The sequence below is a fragment of the Mytilus galloprovincialis genome, chromosome 3 (genome assembly GCF_965363235.1).
Source record: "Mytilus galloprovincialis chromosome 3, xbMytGall1.hap1.1, whole genome shotgun sequence".
In the NCBI taxonomy this organism is placed as follows: Eukaryota; Metazoa; Mollusca; class Bivalvia; order Mytilida; family Mytilidae; genus Mytilus; species Mytilus galloprovincialis.
This window is the reverse complement of record NC_134840.1, coordinates 84252780-84274904: the sequence shown is the minus strand read 5'-3', so window position 1 is coordinate 84274904 and position 22125 is coordinate 84252780. Positions and strand designations below refer to the sequence as shown.

Genomic DNA, 22125 nt, shown 5'->3' with positions numbered 1-22125 from the left:
ATATTAAATGCATAATTTATGGTTATTGACTATCGTATCAATATAGTATGGTAGCTCGATGAATTCTTTTCAAGGTAAGACTAGAATACGTTTTTTGTTCACTGTTACAGACTTGACCGAATTTCTCGATCGTTATTTCAGTTTTAAGTATAAATATTTTTTAAGTTAAAAATAAAAAATCATTTTTTTAATATGCGTTTTACATATTACTTTTTGAAGAAGGTAGTTTACTGCTTGAATTTGATTCACCCCGGTGAAAGTTAATGACCCAGAAAGATAGGTATATTGTATCTATGTAAATGTGCAGGTAGAATGTAAAAATATTTTCATAAGGTTTTTTCACAAAAACTGGAAGGTAGGAGATTTTATTTGTCTATTTTGTGAAAAAAATATGCTTTTTAAAATTGTTATTTTTTTTTGATATTTTGATGTTAATTCACCTAGCATAAGCATGATAAGCCATTAATATTATTTATTACATGCATAAAGAAATTATGGGAAGAAATTTAAAAGAAAATATGCAATAAAAAGGTTTAAAAGCATTCTTTTGATGATTTTCATATTTATTACATAAAAATTCATAAATTGGCAGGTACATGTATATGGACATTATGGCTTGCTTACGGTTAAATAATCTCTATGCACTTTACTTTGAATTAAATCAGGCTAAAATGGGTGTAATAGCGGTAGCAGTTTGAACCATTTAAGTAGGTAAATGTATATTTTAATGTCTCAACAATAGTACGGTGGTTGCAAAGGATATTTTATTGTTATTCACCTGAGTGATCTTTTAAAAGTTGTCAAATAAATTACGCAACAAATATACATGTATAAATAATGTCTCTTGCATGTCTTGAATGTGGTGTCCTAATAATTGGATACACTATCTACAATGTAATTCAGGGGTGGATCCAGCCATTTTAAAAAGGGGGGTTTCTCAACCCAGAGTAAAGGGGGGGTTCCAACTACATGCTCCCATTCAAATGCATTGATCGTCCAAAAAAAAGGGGGGTTTCCAACCCCCAGAACCCCATGGATCCGCCACTGTAATTCTTGTTGAAAAAGAAAAGACATCTGATTTTAATGTTATAGTTTCTTGTGTATGATTCAGAGTTTAGAATGACGTCCAATTACTGAACTACTGTACATATTGTTTAGGGACCATCTGAAGGACGCCTACGAGGGCAGGAGTTTTTCACTGCATGGTAGAACCATTGGTGGCCTTCGGCTGTTGTCTGCTGCATGGTCAGGTTGTTGTCTCTTTGACACATTCTCCCTTTCCATTCTCAATTTTATCTCAAATTGTTACCAATATGATTCTAATTCTTGTTGTAAACAAATAGACATCTGAAATTGTTACCAAAGTGATTCTTAAAATTACTGCTTTGTATATATGTAACCTGTGTTATTGTAAAGGAAAGATATTTGCCACTGGATGTGCAGCAAACAACAAACAATCATGAAATTTTACCCTGCTAGACAAAGGGAGCATATGGGTTTTCTATTTTCCGTCAGTCTGTACATCATAAAACTGGAATGATTTCTCTAACTTTAATTTGCCTCAACCAAATGTTATGAAACTTATACACAATGCTTGTTATACAACACAGATCAAATTCAAATAAGGGTAGCGGTAGCATCACTTTTTATAATGTTATGTGCAAGCCAGGGCATCATTGTAGTCCCATAAATACATTCCCCATTTATTCAATGCCCTTGAAAAGTCTTCTATCATGAATATTGAACTATGTATTTATTTCTATTTTTCTGGCTCAATTTGACAGATAAATGTTGAATGGGCTATACAACATGAAATAGCAGAATTGAAGTAACAAAAGATTATTAAAAATCCCATCTATTTCAGTATTTTGATATTTAATTAGGTCAGTATCAAAAAATGTTAAAAAGAGAGTTCCATACAGAAAATAAGCTATAGATTGAATACATGGAGTTGGTTTAATGGAATCAGTTAAATTATACTGAAATATCTATAAAAGAAACCTAAACCATATCCATGCATAGCTAACCCTCTTAAGTTACATTTCTTTTCAATTTGCCAGAATTCAAAATTATTCCAGATTCAAACAAATCCCTCTGTTTGTAGAGGTTTCTAATGCTTTGCTATTATGCATTCTATACTTTATTCTGGAACCTTCAATGATGAACCAACTTTGCAAAAAGGTTTCTAGCACTGTATTTATAATGATACCACATATGTATGTTTGCATAAAATAGTTAGTAATTGTCTTGAAAATCGTTAGATAAATCTCGATTACATGCATGGACAACAAAAACCTTTTAAGGTGGTACCTAACACTACAGGGAGATAACTCTGTAAAATCAGCTAAACGTTTTAATTACGTTGTGTTGGTAGTAGCATATCAAGCTTCTCAATGATCAAAATAAGTGTTTGTCAAACTGCTATATAACCAGTGTAATTTTTCTGATAAAACGGTTGGTTAAAATTTTTTGAAATTTTTATATTTTTGTAAAAGGGTCAAAGTAAATACTTTGTCAAAATCTTAAGAAAATTAAACTAGCCAAATTAATTTTAGTTAAAGTGTTGGGTACCATCTTAAATACTCATTATTAAAAAAATCAGTGTGGTGGTTAGAGATTCCTAAACCAGTCTATGCTCTGTTTTTGAAAATGAACAGCTAGATTCAACAGAATCTCAATAAAATGTGTACAAAGTTTCCAACCACTTGCAAAACTGGGAAATAGCAGACTTTATACTTTATAGCTTATTTTATAGGGACTCTGCAAAGTTCATGAATTACAACTTATAAAGCATTGACCTTTCCTTAATCAAATTGTATTTTATGGCTGATTTAGCCAATTATGTGTTAGGGCAAACTGTAAACTAAAGTATAGATTCAATAAACCAAATCAATGCTAATGGTAGCCTCATCTGTTTATTTGTATTTTAAAGGTATGTAACAGATTTTCTTGTTTTTTTCTACAGATGGAGGCATGTCGGTGAAGGATATTCATCAGTTTGAGAAGGGCCGAATCAAGGCCCTTCAGGATGAGAGAGTATACATTCAAAAGAAGACTTTTACAAAATGGGCAAATGCCTTTTTGGAGAAGGTAATTTTGAATATGTTTTGCACTGTGATCTATTTATTAAAACTATGTTTTCATTTTACATAATTGCAATCAATATTAAAATAATTATTTTATGAGGCTTACATGCTTAGGTAGCCAAGTTGTCCAGGCCTTGAAGGCATAAAAACTTTGCTCAGTGCTCGGAGCACGAAAATCATGCTTGAAACATGAAATCCAGCAATTTGATTGGTTGATTTTCGAGTCTTGAGTACAATAATCATGCTCGAAAGTTTTATGATCGTGAGGCCAGGTAGATCGTAGAGGTTTAATACTATACACATGAAGTGATTCAGCTAAAAAAATCAGCTTGAAGCTGTGAAAAGTCTGGAAATTTTATACTGAAAAAAACAGGGAGCAGAAAAGATCAAGGATTTCTTTTGACCTTCAATTAAATTTTAATGTGGAACATAATAGTTTGGTTATTTCCGATATTTCATGGGACTGTTGTTTCGTGTCATGCATACCTTCTAAATCTCTTCTTATCCTATAAATGTGTGATGAATGCTATTTTAATATCTTTGTGAAAAAAATGATGAGAAAGCCAGTTTCTTGAGTCTTTATATTACAAGTTATTGATGTATTATAAAGAAATATGAGAAATTTATTCTCCTTTCACCAGCAAGACAGTTTTATCACATGGTAGAAAATCTACATAATATTATCAGCTGTGCTTTTGTCCGTTTCCTTCCTGTGTTTAACTAGACTTTCATCCCCGTCACCTGGACATTTGGTTTTCCAATGGGACTTCCTGTCTGTTTGGATACATAGGCATTAGGTTCGACCGCTCAGACCGCATACCACAAAACAATAAATAGATTTCATTTTATGGACTTCATTTTGTGTAAAAATGACAGTTGAATATCATTTTTGATTAGGACTATTGTCAGATGGTTTAACTGTTACTTAGAAACATAAATAGTCTTGCTGTTAAATTTATTAAAGTAGTTTTATCAGAGATATCCAGTAAAATGATTAGCTAAGAATTTAAATGAAAATTCTTTCAACTATATTGTTTGATAATAAAAGGTCTAGTGACCAGACAGTTTGGCTAAAGTTAAGTTTGTCTAGCCTGAATAGTTTTTCTCATCATACTCCTATCATTTGTACCTTCAGCATGTGTCTGAGTGTCAGAGTGTCTAAGATTTTAAAATTTTATGGTGTTCTTCAATTTTTCTTCAAGTATACAAAGTCTGGTGAAATTTTATTTGATGAATGCCTTACTATGTCATGTGTTTTGTATGCAATCTAAAAGTTTTAAACATGTAGTATCTTTTTAATAAGAAATTTACAAAAAGGAATTAAATATTTAAACATTATTTTATTAAAGATTAACATTAACAAAGATGATAATCTAGTAGAAATTCTGGAGCCACAGGCAATTTAGTTAATGATACCAACTAAAAAGTGCTTTTCATTTAACTTGACTTATCATATATAAGTTTTATTATGAAATAATTGTTAGATCACAATTATTTGATTGTCCGCCCTTAATCCTATGTGATATTGTTCAATGGTCACTGCTTGATTTAACGATATAATGGTATACAAAACATATCTACCCAAACAGAAAAAATAATTATCTTGGCACAAGATTGTCTGTTATCCACAAGTGAGTGGTTTCAAGTTATTTAAAATAGGTCAGATTTATTGTTTGTCAACACCTGATTTTTTACCGATTTTGTTCTTTTAAAGGTCTCCGGGGCTTTTACAATACGTTCAATAGGTTAATAAAATAAAAACGTTACCGATATGTTGTAAACTAAATACACATACATATGCTTTCAATGCACCTATTCAATGCATTAAATGTTTAATTTTTCCCATCGTATTCGAGAGGTGTGCATTTCAACACAGGTGAAATGTATCACCTTTTATATTTTAATCTCAGGTAAAGTCATTAGGAACTTTAAAATTCATTGTAAGAAAACAGGTTTTCACCAATGCATGCGGTTACAGTAATTCGTCTTATTTATGTAATATACGAGACATACTAAACATTCACAGTCATAGCATTAGACTGTTAGGTGTTTTTTTTAAGAACAATCCATCTCGTTTTATAACAAGCCAATAAAAATGATGATAATTTGTAAATGCCTGGAGATATTTGTTTTTGCTCACTTTGAAACTGATGATTTGCCAATTTTAATGACCTAACATAACTTGAATTTTTATATGATGAATTTGACAGATGTCCAAATTTTCTTGTCCATCATGTTCTCTTCATAGGGTAATGATCTATATGTTTCAGCCCCTTACAACAACAAAAACACTAATCTTTTATAATGTGTTTTTTCACTTGTAAATGAACTGTAGGATTGCCTGATCCTCAAAATATTTACTGATTAATGGTCTCTATACTGAAAGTATTTTATACTTTCCTCAAAATACCTGTAGATACTTTACAAATTCTTACATAAACTGTTAGCTACTATCCAGCCAAGAAACAATCTTGAAATTCATAGGAGGTTGGTCCATTGTAATACAGAGTCATTTGTCATGTTTGTAAAGTAGATTTTGGTGTAATGATTAACAGCTATGGATGCCATCATGGTGTATATTAAACTTCTGTAAAACAAATTTGAGACATGAAATGGCACCCCTGAAGCCTCTCTGAATCTGAACAACAGTATCCTAATTTCTAAATGAGTACTCTCAGACAAACTGTATAGAATTTTTAAGTTGCAATTTACAATTTCACCAACCACTAAGCAATACTCAGACAACTTAATTTGTGACAGTAAAATCCTCAAATAAATGTTTGGTACAACTGTTCCCTAAATTGACAACCCAATAAGCTCAATAAGCACTGTTATTAAATGTGTAGCCCTGCTAAATAATGCATATAGGAAGTACACCACTAATTAATGGCCCCATTGCTTTCTATGTTAAATTCCTCAATTTCGAGTGGTCACAGCTCTTTTATCTTAAGTTCAAATAAAGTGACAATCATTGCATGTCAAAGCAACACCTTCTGGTGTCCTGTACTGAAAAAATCAACATACCTTACATGGCATATAAGAAAGAACTGGTTCCCGGAACTTCGGATGTACCAAAACAGGTACTTCCGATCTGACAAAAAGGCAAAATGTACCCTCCTTTTTAAAGTTCATGCCATTTTTTTTATTATTCAAATTTATCAGTCAAAAATTGTTCTACAATGATCACCAGTCATGCAGCTTTCATTTGATACCAAAATTAATAAAATACTCTAAATATTTTGAAAGTTATGTCCATGCGTAGGAACTATTTTGTGTTAAATATGTACTACTTTCTGGTATGTGCTTTCTGGCCAGCCCGAATTAGTGGTGTTACACCTATATAATGTGTGTGAAGTCATTGATGTGACTGTTAGTTCATTTGTCCATGTAAACATTAATGACTGAAGCCCCTCTTAGAACAATGTTTTTTATCTTTTAAATATCAAAATGACTTTTGAGATTTCTCATAGCAAAAATCTGAAGCCCCGCCTAATATACATGCTATACCATCATCTTGATTTAGATGAAACTTTCTCAAAATCTTCTTTGTGCTATTGTGCACCTCCAACAAAGTTATTTCATTCTTTGATCTCAGGAATGTTAGGGGTTGCATAGAAAAACAAAAGACTTCCATTGTATTTGAATATTTTAGTGTTAATTCATGAATTTATAAGCTCTGTTCACGCCTTCTATAGTTTACACTATGTGGTGTTGGTCATATTCAAACTTAAGGAATTGAAATTCATATTAAAAAGTACTCCATGAATAAAAATGCTGAGTTTTCTTTAATAAACTATGAAACTATGAAGATAAAATTGAGAATGGAAATGGGGAATTTTTCGTAGAGACAACAACCCGACCAAAGAGCAGATAACAGCCGAAGTCCACCAATGGGTCTTACATACTTATTAAAGTATCTTTTCTTGTTTCTTTTCAGGCCAGACTAGAAATAAAAGACTTGTTCACAGACTTAGCAGATGGGAAAATATTAATGAAATTATTAGAAATCATTTCTGGTGAAACCATAGGAAAACCTAACAAGGGGATGATGAGAGTACAGAAAGTTGAAAATGTTAGCAGATGTCTCAAATTTCTTATAACTAAGGTAAGTGTCTTATGTTTAATGATGTACTTGAGGAGAAAGAAATTGGTTCAGGGAGATAACTCTTTAAATCAGTTATACGTTTGCAAATGTAAAATTTCATCAATGTATTTTATTAAGCATTTACTTAAAACAAATTGGAAATGATCTATGTAACTTAGAAGCTTAGAATATATTTTTATGAAAGTGGTTAACACAAGCATACTGATGATTTTAAGAGTTATTTCCCTTTAACATAAAGATATAGTTTTACCCTGCCACAGATGTATGTTTTATAGTACTTTAATAGCAAGACATTAAGCAAGCATCAGTCTATCAAAAGTAGGAATCATTGGTTGTTGTTGATCACATTTTGTTTTTTAATTGAAGAATTTAGTGTTTGTATCAGATATCCAGTCAAAAGTTCAGGTCAATTTAGAGTTTGTCTTATTGTAGGCAACTGTCCACTATTGAAAACCCTTTGGTGATCTTGATTAATTGTTTATTGTTTATAAAGGTTGCTCTCTCACTGTTAGGTACCTGTTACATCCTCTATTTTATACCTATTATATATATTTTCTATTTATAAAAGTTACAATTAGAAGTTTGAAAACTGCTTCTGTGATGATTTGTCACAAACTATGAGAGGGACAGAGGTTTATAAAAATGTTCTGTTTGTCAATGTCATGTATATATATGTATAAGGACAACTAGCGGTAAAATATGGAATTATTTTAATTATTTTTAAATTTTATCTGATAAACATTTCACTCTTACACTCTTATGCTAACAAAATGATTAATGTTTGGTACTTTGCCCTTGATGAAAACGGAATTTGTTAAGTATAGTTTATAGATTGGTTTCTGGTGCATAGGCCATCTAATGTTCATGTATTTGCCATTATAAAAAAATAATTCTGTATCTAGTTTCAAATATTTCATCTGGTTCGTTATAAAAATGTCCTGTATTCAATTAATTTTTTTGGCAATTTAACAATAATAACAAATTTTAGTTATAGGTACTGGTACTTTGAATAGAACTCTGCATTAAGATGCCAAGAATAAATACATGCCATTTGATAATGACTATTAAGGAAATGTAGTCCAGGTCTCATTACATAGAATGTGAATTTAAAATGTGATTTGATTAATTACCTCATAGGACCTACACAGCTCTGATATCAATAGCACTCACAGAGCTTTGATTATGTAATTTTCCTTTTGATTTATTGTGTTCTAATGTATAGTGACAAAAATTGAAGCCCTTTTAAATAAAAAGCACCATATTAAGTATAAAAATTTTTGGAGGTTGAAAAATGTACAAAACAGGTGTAGTAATATGCATGTGTTTTTTACTATTTCGTTTATTCCACATCACTGATATGAAACTTGTTAAGCTCAAATGTTAATTCAGATGTTAAGTCTCCGTGTTATGAAAAAAGGCCAGGTGCCAAAAGGTGCACTTTGATATCTTTTGAAGTATTTCTCTACTGGGTACAATCTACCCCTATATAACTATGTTGTCAGCTTAAATCTCAACATTCTTTATCGTAAGGTGAATACTACACTATTATCGTAACAGGTAGCTTTTTACCAATGCAAAGTTTTAAAGGTTTACAATACGATAGTATCTGAAGATTATCTCTCTGCATTGAAATGACTAATTTATTTTTAGTTAATGTATATAAGAAAGTACACGCTTAGTTGTTGTACAGGTTGACATTTAAAATGTACAAAGTTTTCTTAATTTAGTGTTGTTTTGCTAAACATGGTTGTATATGTAAATTGAATCTGATACAGTTATTTGATATTTGAACCTAGAGAGTATTTGTTAAAATTTGAGAAAGGAAATATTCATACATGTATTCCTTATTTGGTCCTTGATATTGCTAAATGTTGTGAAAATCTAATAGAACATTAAAAATAAAATTTCACATATATTGACAGTAAAAACTAAAGTACCGTAAAAGTTGCGAAAATATTATACTCCATTTCCCTTATCTTTACCTTATTTTTGTTGGGAAATAATCATAGCATAAAAGTATTACAAAATTACCAAACTCAAAGAGAAATTCAAAAAGAGGAAATCCATAAAAAGCAAGTAAAAAACAACTGCCATATATATTCCTGACTTGGTGTCAGGCATTTTCAAAGAAAATGGTGGGATAATATATATTTTAAAAACACTTTTAAGCTTGTTGAAAGTAAGACTAAACCTTAATTAAACCAAAAATAGTCCTTGATGTCCCTTGTTGATTCGATAATCAAAAATATAAATACATATATTGAACAGTAAGCGTGGGAGTCAAAGCAAAGAGTGCAAAAAAATGTTTTCGAAAGATTGATGGATAGATATATGTCTAACCTCCAGCGACAATCTTACAAACATTTTCAGTATAAGAACAACTTAATAAGACACCAAAATGAACCCTGCTATGTAGAATTCTAACACGTTTGAATAAAAGGTAACAACAGTTTGCCGGTATGCATATCACTCCATGAGAACACATTAATATGACAGTAGGTCGTCAACCCGTCTACAGTTCTCACAAAATGCACATGGTGATTAATTCTTGTTGGTGAATGCTGGTGTTTGTGAGTGATTCACTCTGATATACCTCCAACACTGTATATTTAATAGTATATGACAGTAGTGTAAAATGAGAGTGAAATCACTCTATATAATAATCACCCAAAATCAGCAAGTTTCACTCAGATTCACTGAACAGGTTAGATTTTTAACAGAATCCTTTTGTGTTCTGTATTGCTTTTATAACACATAAGTCTGACTTTTCTCTTGCTCTTAATTTAAAGAAACAAAAATAAAGAAAAAAGTTGAAATGCAACAAATACCAATTTTAAAAGCATTTATCAAAATCTTAAGTATATCATTTGTGGCCTATGCTCCACCAATGCATAAGGGGCTACAGAACTAAGCAAGGAAGTAAGCAATCTGACTGTGAGCTGAACATGAGACCTCCCACATCTATGGGTAGTGTGCTACTGTGAGACCACAGAAGCAGTTTACATTTTAAAAAACTCATAGTTTGCCTACAAGTAGACCAGCTTATTGTCAACATTATTTTTAAACATTTAAAAGTAGTATATTATTTCTATTTTTATGCAGCATAATTATACATGATGAATGCTGTATGAAATTAAATAGATTTATTAAAGGACCTGTTTCGTTTTACCTTATATAGTAAAAACCATAGTGTTAGTCATAGTGGTTAAACACAACCATTTATATTAAAGTAATGCATGTCTTTTTTTACTTGCGGTTTTGTATGGTACAAGTAAATATTGAATTGTTTTTAAAAGTGACGATGCAAAACTGTAAAGCTTTAAAATCAACTAGTAGTATGTATGTGATCAATCTGGGCTTAGGTGTGTTATTTTTTTTTCAAGGCCATATTTGACATAAATAATGTATAGATAAATATCCTTCATTTACATATATTACATATCAAAATATCTTTACACATTCGTATTGAATGTTAGTATAAAAGATAACAGATTTGTGAGATCGATATTTAATATCTGTCATAACTGAGTTGATATTAATTTGATATATATTATTTATAGTAATATTCAAGATCATATGGGTTAGAAGAACCAAGTATTCTATAGATGGCCTTTGGTTATTTGTATTAATGATAGGCCAGCTAGACCGAAAGTTAACATGCCAAGTTAAATTCTATTAGTCTATGTTAATTATACATTGCATTCTAATGCAACAACATTTGTAACAGTCATTTTGATTGGATAACGTCACTTATTTACATGGCATCAATTGACAATTGATGCTATGGGTTGACGCGCAAGTGCAGACGGCATATGACAAATTTTAAATACATGTTTTAACGTTGTTTTCTGTCAGTTTCATAAGAATGTAGATAACAATATGGTATTTGAAGCTCCGACAGCATCAATTGGGGATTTGATGGTAGCAAATACCTGTTTACTGTCTCCGCTAACGCATCACCAGTAAACTTAATTTGCGACCATCAAATCCCCAATTGATGCTGTGTGAGCTTTAGGTCATTAAAATGAAGAGACTGCCTCTTTTAATAGCTATAGTTGGACAATTTTGTTCTATTACGCATGTTTAAAAAAATCATAATTATAATCCAAGTATTTGAATTACCAAGATCATATATAAAGGTCATGGTCCCTACAAGTTTTTTCTAAAGTGTCTTTTCAGTAAGCAAAAATGCTTAAAAATAGGTTTGGATTTTTTTTTAAACATATTAAGTGTCATATGACCTAGGCAACCTTCCTACTTGTCAATGATAGAAATTTTTCGCTTAAATTGCATAGCACAAAATATTTATGAATTGATTTGTTGAGGTGCTCTTCTTATTATTTTATTTCAAAAAATTGTGCTAGGTTAGCAAGAATATATGTTTAAGTGCCATGTCTTCTTTCAGCCAATATGAAATTGTTCAGTTTAATGACAGAGTAATGAAAAGAAAGTTTTAGTTATATGATATTTTTTTCTCCCTTTAGGTGTATTTTGAAAATATTGGAGCAGAAGATATTGTAGATGGAAATCCACGTCTGATCCTTGGTTTGATATGGACTATTATTCTCAGGTTTCAAATCCAGGAAATTACTATTGAAGTGGTAAGTACTGCTAAGACACTGTCACAATAATGGCTTCCTTGAACTCACAGTGCAGAATAAGGTTTTGCTCCATGTTGAAGGTCTCACTTGTTGTGATGAAGAATAATATTAAAAGTCCTGTTTCTTTGGTTTAACAATTGTCAAGGGCAAATAGCTATTTTGTGTCATGATTTAATACTATTAAATCATGACACAAAATAGCTATGGCCTTCTTGCCAAAACTTTTGCATTTTGCCATGTAAGAAATGGGAAGAAAGGATATGGTGCAATAATATGGCACAAAATTTATATAAATAGAAAAACAAAGGATAAGGGGTATCCATCCATGACACAAAATCAGTTAATGCACAACAAAATAACATACAAAAAACAAATGAACAGCATTTTTATTGCTCTTCTTCATCTCAAAGTCACAGTGAGATCTACAAATGTAAACACTGAGAAATAAAAAACTCTCACCTTCAACTTAATTGACAGAATCCAAAGAACAAGATGAACACCAGGATTGCTGTTTTTTTTTAAAGGAATGTCAAACTTTTAAATTTATTATTCTGAAAAGGCCTATCAGACAAAAAAATTGCTGAGCAGGCCAAATCATTTGAAAAAAATTTAAGATAAGGCTGTCACCGAAAAAAATCAAAATGATAGATTTGGGTGGATACCAAACCTTATTTACCTGATAAAATTTGTTTACCAGGAAATAATCATATCAGCATTAATTTGCATATTGCTGAATTGATATTTTACTGCAAAAGTACACATGTAAAACATATTTAAGCACTGTTTCATGTGATTAAGAATATGCTTTGAATATCCTAATTTACGATTAGCTCCCAGTTTAACAATTAAATTTACCTTATTTTTTTACCAGTTCATAAACATAATTATGTTTGATATGTTTATAAATCAATAAAAGGTCACCACAAGGAATGATCACTGCCAAACAAACTTGACAAAAGACGTCTGCTGAAAGATCAAAGTGCAAATTTCTGGGTGTGGCTTGAAACAAGTGCAATAAAATCATATGAACAAAAAATATTGCATGAAATATATTATTCTTATGAACAGCTTGTCTATTGATGTTTTGAACAGATAAATATATATACTTACATAACAATAAAGTTTAACAAAATAAACAATGGCTGCTTTGTACACTTCATGAATTTATAATTCATAGCCAATCGTAAATGCTGATGGGGTTGTTACAGTGAGTATTTACACTATATTCAGGATTCAGAGTACAAATGTATATAAAACTCACCCTGTATTTACAAAAGAGATGATTTAATGACTTATAATCAGACAAATCCACCTAATCCAGTTCTCTAAGCCTAAAAGAATAAACCTTTAAGTACAAAATATATATGTATTTAAAAAAAGATATCCTTAATTTGATCTGATGTTGAACATTGAAGATTGTAATGAAGTTCTAAGGAATGCGGTAGAAAGAAATGATTTTGATCAAACTGATTGTAATAAGTCCATTGGTTTGAAAATCCAATTGTTGCCCTATAGGTTTTGTTTTCTATACTATACTATATGGCGTTCATTATCACTGGACTAGTATATATTTGTTTAGGGGCCAGCTGAAGGACGGCTCCGTGTGCGGGAATTTCTCGCTACATTGAAGACCTGTTGGTGACCCTCTGCTGTTGTTTTTTATTTGGTCGGGTTTTTGTCTCTTTGACACATTCCCCATTTCCATTCTCAATTTTATCAAGATAGTCTATCTCTTACTTAAACATTTTCATACCTCTTTGGATCCCAACATGTGTTTTATGCATGATATAAAAAGGAGACAGTCATAAGTACCAGGGGCGGATCCAGCCATTTTAAAAAAGGGAGGTTCCCAACCCAGGACAAAGGGGGGTTCCAACTATATGTCCCCATTCAAATGCATTGATCGTCCAAAAAAAGGGGGTTCCAACCTCCGGAACCGTCCCCCTGGATCCGCCACTGAGTACTCTGTTTAAAAATTTGGATTGATAAAATGCTCAAGTAACCTGGTAAAGAAATCAAGTAAGGAAAGCTTGAAAATGGGATCATTCTAGGCTGTAAATCTTAATTGAGGACTAATACAAGAGAAATATCCAGTTAAGAGCCTGTATCTGTAGTTTTTTCTTTAATTTTTCAAATGGGGTACACCAACTTTGATCTTGTTAAGTCAATACAAATAGATAATGTATGCCGCGGTCTACACATAATGTTTTGCATCTGACTTTCTGTTAGTCCATCTGTACTGTATCTGGTTCAAATAAAAGTTAAAGTAACCACTTACTAAGATAATATTTCGTGTTGTCAAAAATATCAATTGTATTCGATAATATATACCCTTCATGGATATCATTGTGGCAAATAAGTATCATTATATGATGAAAATATTCTGTATGTCAGTGGGTCATATATTTGTATGAACAAAATCTAAGTTAAGCCTTGAGAATGCTTAAATCCCTGGTGGAAAAATTGTCTGCTCTTATATGAGATAACTTTGTCATAAATGTAAGATAATATGTCAGTAACCTTTAAGTAAATAAAATGTGAGGGGATTTTTCTTTTACATGAATAAGTCATTTCAATGAGACTGTTTACACACACAGCTAATTGAGAGGCATCCTCATGAATTGAAAATTAAAACATCCAACTTGAATCTTTCTTGAAAAAGATTTATAATGTGAAATTGAATAGAAACTGTATTGTCATCGTAAAACGTCTGCAAAATAATCAAATAAAATGGATGAGATCATCTGGTAGTGGTATAGTCAAAAAGGAATTTTTTAAGCAACCTTAATATGTTGTTTTGCTATGTTTTTGGTCAAGTGCTGGTTAAATCTGTTACAGCGAAGGTGGAAGCAATATTTTTGTGTAATATTCTGTAAAAACTATATGATTTTACTTATATTTTAGGATGAAGAATCCACGGAGAAAAGGTCTGCTAAAGATGCTTTGCTATTGTGGTGCCAAAGAAAGACTGCTGGGTAAAATAGAATTAATAACTTTTTACATTTTTATGCAACCTGTAGATAATTTGGTAATATTTATAAACATATTTCAATTAGTTCATGTTTATTTTTGCATAAATTTGACATTTTTAATTTATATTTTGATGTTTTGGTACAAATAGGTCGTATGAAATACTTAAATTGTGTTTACAAATGTATTTTAAGAGGTAACTTGTCATAATTTACAAGCAGGTCATGTTTCATTTAATTTATGAAAGGTTTTATAGAAACCACATTAACAGAAAAGAGTGGAATGATACATTTTTGGCAGTATCACTTAAAGTTATCAAATTTTTAATTTTGACAAAACTGAAACTAGAAACTTTACATGTACAATTGTAGAAAGCTGACTATTTACAGTTCAACAAAGGCATGCACTAAGATATCTTTTAGAGGATTTAAAATGCATTGTTACTCTAATTGAATATAAATTTAGTCTCAAAAGGAGGTCTAAGCACACACGAGAATTTAAACCAAGCTATGTTTTTGACACCATCTTGGTTCAGGGTCAAAGAAGTAATTGGGATTTAACCACAAGTTAATTTTACTTAAAACATTTTAAAGAAATGGGATACTAAAAAATTCACACAGTAGTAATTAATACTACGATATCGAATGATAACGAAATGAAAAAAATGTCATGATGAACCAAATAATTGATGTAAAAAAAAAAACTTTTTGGAAAATTTTGTGCATTGTTAATTGTAGACCTAAGCAGGATCAACTACCTCAAAGGACAATAAAAACGTTTTACTAGGTTGTAAAAGTAAACATTTTGAATTGCAATAGGATATTTTGAGATCAGTATAGCTGATATATCTTTTTAAATGTAAATTTTTAGTGTAAATGATCTTAAAAAGTTATACCGTGTGAGTAGTGCATTAACTTACGGATGAATTATAAAAAGAATGAGGAAGGCATTTTATTTACTTTATTTACATTTTTTATCTTTAAAGTTGAAACTGCAATGCTTTGCATGGGGTAGTTAAATAAATAGTTTATAAGACAAAAATGTTGTTACTTAACTCCACCCAGGAAATAATTTTTTCTGTTGAGACTGAATTGCAGATGTTAAAATTGAGAATTATTTAATAATTCCCTTTTCAAATATCTTGTAAATCATCAAAACAAACGACAAGTTTCAGAAACTTTAAAATGAAATATTTGAAATATGGCCACATGACGTATTATTTTAGTTTTCTTAAATGTTCTTATCCAGGTGAATGACATTCTTAACAACAACAAAAATATAAGGATAAGATTGAATTTATGATGAAAGAGAAAAAATTTCACCACACCCTTGGACTAGAATGAAAATGTAATAGATAGGCGAATAGGGATAAGCAACTCTTTTTACAGAAAAACTTACAAGAGAAAAAATACTTGTAATTTATAAACGTTTCAAAATAATTTACAATTATTTTTTTATGGTACGTTTTTTGTGAAAAGAGCCTTTTATGTTTTTCTTTAAAATAAAACTAGGTTGGTGCATGAATGTGATAAATGTTCCCTGGGTCAAAAACTGTCCTAATTTAGCCTTACATAAGTCTAGAGTAAATGCTTAGTCACCTTAGACAATAATTGTGATGTCACAAGACATATACTATCAATGATCAAATTTGCCAAATGTGTATTTGGTATTTATTAGGTAGTTTTACATTTTTTTCATTCAATTCATGTGAATTAAACTAATTTTCATGAAATTTCAGCATCAATTTTGACTGCTCTTGAATCTGCTGCTTATTATTTCACCACCTTTTTTCACAATATTAGAAAAACATTGCAAATGCAAAATTAGTTTGGTGTAGCCTTATGGAAGATTTAAGTCTATAATTGTGATTTGTGTAACATTATATTATAATACTTGTGTTTGACAGGAAAGGAGGTCGTAGCAGGTGACACATTATATAGATTGCTTACCTCACATTCCATTGTCACATTTAACCTTTACCCTTTTTGATTTAAATATATAATGTGTGATAGTGATTTGTTTATAAACAAAATTTACAGCCTATAGGCTACCATGTTTAAGCTGTTCTTGTGAATACAGGGTCAGTTTAATCATCCAAAATGTAGAATTCATATTATACTGAATTTTAAATTCTTTATCTAGCACACAGTTTACACCCATAAGAGGGTCAAAGGCATAACAAGAAGTAAAAGTTTTCTTTTTAATACACAATTTCTGGGCATCAAGTTCAAGGTGAAAGTTCTATGATTTGGAGCTATTAATAGAACGGAAAAAATTTGAAAAATTTACAGCTTTGTAATAATGATACATTTTAAAAAAAAATCAGCAATGTTTTTTTTATTAATTAGACTTGCAATTAGGTGTTTATTAAATGAATAAATTTTCCTATTGCTTTATTCACAGGTAGATTTTTTTTTAATTTTAGGACAAGGTTTACTTGAATGTTTAGATTACTATATATAGTCCTTTTTTTCCACATATATTGCAAAAGCCTTGTTGCTTTAATCCCTAATTAGATAGCCCCCTATTGAATGCATGAACAAATCAGCAACCCTGCAAATCTTAAGCTAATTTAAAATATGGATAGAAAAATAATTTTGAGATGAATATTTGATTTAATTTCCTGCAATACAAATAAAACATTACACTACACATACAAAAAAGAAAAGAGAAACATTTAAGTCTAAAAAAACTGTCATTTATCATTCAGTCATGCAGTCTTTGGCCAGATGTAGATATTGACATTGTTTTTCATTGTTTTAGAGCACTGTTTGACGTTGGCGTGTTTTCACATTTGTTTATTTGTTAATTCTGTTGTTTCTTTTTTTACGAAGAAGGCAATTTAGCTGCTTAAATTTTATGTTATATCTATGTTATAATTAATACTTATTCCAAGTACATGAGTACAAAAAAGGACTTTGGGTAATTCTTTGCTGAAGATAATGTTATGCCATTGGCTGAATATCCATTCAAAAGACTGTTCTGATGTCCTTTGGAAATATTACCCAGAATGCTTGAGAATTTAATTTCTATTTCATCCTTATAACATTATTTCACTATATTTTCTTCAGGTATCCAGGGGTTAATATCACAAATTTTACGTCAAGCTGGAGAAATGGGCTTGGATTCAACGCTCTCATACATGCACACAGGTATAAATATATAGAATAAGATTAAATATTATGTTAGTTAGAATAAAAGGAGATATGTTGTAAATATCTATAAAGCAACAAACAAGAAACACAAAGCTACCAAGACAAGTGTTGAGTAAAGGAGTTCAGAATACTTCAAGAAACTACAAGCAGGCTGATTATTTCTTATTGAAATCCTGGCCCTTCAAATTTCAAAATGATTAGTCAAAAAACTTTAGAGCATGCTTATCATACTCATACTTTTAAATCATCAAATCAGGATACTGAAATTGGTGTTTAGATAACCAGTATTGCAATCGAATAAAGAGGAGAAGACTTTAAACTCAGACCTATGGACAAACATTTTCTAGAGATCACTAAGTCATCTCAAATAATGGTTAACTGATGAAAAATATCTTGTTCTCTTTGTTACATATCAACTAAATATTTCAGACCAGACTTGATAGATTATGATGCCTTACATCCAGAAGAACATGTGAGCAACTTGAACAATGCTTTTCTTACAGCATCTAGAGAACTAGACATCCCTAGGATCTTGGATGCTGAAGGTATGTCCAAATTATGTTTGTTAACCAAATTTCTGTCAAGTGATCAGTTCTCTTTTAAAAAAGCAGAACTTCGAAACCAAAAAAATTCTCATGTAGAATTAAAATGTTGTCTTAGGCAATTTTGATTCAAATACTTAAAACTTGTTAACTTAACTGTAGATAATTGTAGTGACCAGTATATTGAATACTTTTGGTCAAGTTAAACTTCTTTAATATTTATTTATATTGTAGATGTTGATGTTAACAAACCAGATGAGAAGAGTATTCTTACTTATGTAGCATCATATTATCACTATTTCGCCAAAATGAAAAGTGAAATGACGGGTGGAAAGAGAATTGCTAAGGTGAGTAATTGTACAGGAAATTTTCTGGTGGATTTGAACCCACCCCTTCTGAAAAATGGTCATTTTAAGTCTATTTTTCGATTATAAAAAGACCTTGAGAGGTGAATATTGACCAGACTAGCGTGTTTCTTTGTCATTCAAGTATTACCCTATAGTTACAGCAGTCCATTCAGGCTAACTGGAAGTAAATGGGACTTTAGTGTCTTGCTGGGGAATTATTATTGTCAAGTCAGGTCTGCCTAAATGTCCCTTTTTACAGATTTCTGACAAAACATTGACCTATTTTTACATACCAGATTCCTTATGGCCATATTATACCTCTTTGTGTTCCTGTACCACCTATGCATGCATTTATGATAATAGTTTATACCTACAGTCACTACCAGTTACAAAGTGGCCATCGAAAGATGCCCACCCCTAACTGATTTAGGCTACTTTTCACGTTTTTACGATTTTGAACTCTCTAATGACCTTTAAGTTGCCATATTTTCATAAACAATCATCTGAAAAGAGTTTATGGACCATGAACTTCTTCGTTGAAGTCCCTGTTATGATGACAAGTCAGCTGGGGCAGTTAAAAAAAAATATGGAGGGTCAAACAGGCCATTAAAGAATGATTGTCTCCATCAAGCCTACACCTGGGATTGGGGGCAAAGGGGTTTAGACTGCAGAATTTGTAAGGTTCAGATAGGTGTTTGATTATACAGGTTCATAATATATTAATGTTTGTATAAAGGGTCCTAAGGGTATGGCGGGGGGAGGAAGGGAGTGCACTTCACTTCAATCCGTAATCCTAATTGACGAGGATTGTCAGTTTTCCTGCAGAAGGTCGGTGGTTCTTTCTGTCACTCCTGCTTCCTCCATCGATAAAACTTGACTGCCACGAAATAGTATAATAGTGCTACAAGTGGCTTTAAAGCTTTTACTATACTAGAAATAATTATAATTAATTTGATATATTCTGATAGTCTTCAAAGTTTTTGATATAGATTTAAAGTATATTACAATTCTACAGATCTTGGGAAGTTTAATGGACATGGAAGCCATGGTGGACGACTATGAAACATTGACTTCATCTTTACTGGAATGGATCCAGTTCACAATCAAAAGACTTCAAGATAGAAACTTTCCTAACTCATTAGAGGGAATACAAAAAGAAGTTGTCAAATTTAAAACATACAGAACAGTAGAAAAACCACCAAAGTAAGTCTTACTAGCGTTGTATCTATGATGATTGATAGTCTATCTTTTAAAGGTGGGTGATACTGATAATTGATAAATTGATAATCCCTGACAAGGAAGTTGGTATTTATAGGTTTCACGATGCATTTTTTGAGAAATATCTGCTGCTCTACTTATGAAACTCGACTCACATTGATATCTTTGCATCAGACCTCTTTTTGCAGAATATCTTTTGGGATGGCTGTTACACCTTGTTGTTTACTTCGTGTGTTAGATGTTTACATATAGTACATATAGAATAACCATACATTGTCTCGAAATATCAATGTTATTTGTACAAGGCTTAGAAACAGGTAGAAAGCGAGGCTGTGCCGAGCATTTCTACCTGTTTCGAGCCGAGTACAAATAACAGATTGATATTTCGAGACCATGTATGGTTATTCTTTATATACTGCAACTCTTATAACTGTTCAAAATTAAGTATTTAGGGTAAAAACCGTCATTCTTTAATTGGGAGCGGACAACGTAAAATTGCCGCGAACCTGTATGTTTTATTGACGTCATAAATAAAACTCTACGGAAACACATTGTCAATGTCATAAACAAGGTGATATACGGTCAGTGACTGTATATCACATATGAATATACGGTCAATGCAATTTGACTGCTCAAATAGCACAGCTGCAGTATACAAGACAATTGTCTGACTATTGATTCTGTATGTTAAAGTTGAGATGTATTTCTAATTTATTGATATATCATACCCACATCATCTTTAATTTCTATTTACGACAATTAAGTTTTGTTTTAATATCCTCTTCACGAAAATTGATTTTTTTATATCATAAAAAATCAATATGGTTTAATTATGAGTGAATTATAAGTGATAAAATCCTGTTCTTTATTAAATATCTTGTAGCTTTTATACACTGAAAAATATAAGGATTGGTTTTTCGATTTTCATCAATAGCAGCTTAATTTTTATTTTTAAGTCACAAATTGAAAGGCGGTTTTCATTTACACATTTTTATCTATGATAGGGCATAATTAATAAAATGTCTGTCAACAATAATAGTACAGATAAATTGAAATATTTGTTGATCAAATTTTAGTTGAATGGGATCCAAGATTTGAGTAAAGTTATCATTACAAAGTCAACAAACATATCTGTCGTCTGCTGAGATAAATCTATAAAATATTTGAATCATTTCAAAATTATATAACCAGTTTGATTAGAATTTTATTGCATAATGTTATTGATTTGTAAAATATTAAATGCAAACATCTCGTATTCTTATTTAAATAAAGGAGTTGTCGATGTGCATTGTTAGGTAACATAAAAGCTTGATTTTATGACACATGAAAATCATATAGTACTTAGGATATATGAGACATGGCACATTAAAATATAAAAACATTAGATACACAATAATTTATTTTGTTTATTTATTTTTGGAAAAAAAGGGGGGGGATTGGGGTTTGTTTTGTAGCAAGATTTATCTTTTTTGTTAAATCTAATTGGTTTTATGAGTAAACACATTGTAGAACTATGAATTCTAGACAGAAATGGACATAAACATTTCTTTTTGGAGATTTTTTTAGTAGTCCCTTATATTTTTTTCTTTTTGGACATGGTTTTGTTGTCGAGCCTGCAACTTTTGTTGCAGAAAGTTCAACATAGGGATAGTGATCCTGGGGCGGCGGTGTTAGCTAACTTCTTAAAAGCTTTATATTTTAGAAGGTGGAAGACCTGGATGCTTCATACTTTGTATATAGATGCCTCATGTTACGAAATTTCTGTCAGTCTCATGTCCAATGTCCTTGACCTCATTTTCATGGTTCAGTGACCACTTGAAAAAAAAGTTCAAATTTTTTGTAATGTTAAATTCTCTCTTATTATAAGTAATAGGATAACCATATTTGATATGTGCGTACCTTGCAAGGTCCTCATGTCTGTCAGACAGTTTTCACTTGACCTCGACCTCATTTCATGGATCAGTGAACAAGGTTAAGTTTTGGTGGTCAAGTCCATATCTCAGATACTATAAGCAATAGAGCTAGTATATTCAGTGTATGGAAGGACTGTAAGGTGTACATGTCCAACTGGCAGGTGTCATCTGACCTTGACCTCATTATC

At 31.1% G+C, this 22125-nt stretch overlaps 1 protein-coding gene across 1 annotated transcript in view; it reads left to right on the top strand.

Annotated features, from left to right (window-relative positions):
• Positions 1 to 22125, top strand: part of LOC143069187 (spectrin beta chain, non-erythrocytic 5-like) — a 108236-nt gene that overhangs the window by 9865 nt on the left and 76246 nt on the right. The window contains exons 2-10 of the mRNA XM_076243693.1: positions 2966 to 3090; positions 7024 to 7191; positions 11676 to 11792; positions 14697 to 14767; positions 16669 to 16686; positions 17834 to 17914; positions 18347 to 18462; positions 18694 to 18806; positions 19822 to 20009. Coding sequence (XP_076099808.1) covers positions 2974 to 3090; positions 7024 to 7191; positions 11676 to 11792; positions 14697 to 14767; positions 16669 to 16686; positions 17834 to 17914; positions 18347 to 18462; positions 18694 to 18806; positions 19822 to 20009 — 989 coding nt within the window. The 5' untranslated portion in view covers positions 2966 to 2973. The remainder of the gene's footprint in view (positions 1 to 2965; positions 3091 to 7023; positions 7192 to 11675; positions 11793 to 14696; positions 14768 to 16668; positions 16687 to 17833; positions 17915 to 18346; positions 18463 to 18693; positions 18807 to 19821; positions 20010 to 22125) is intronic.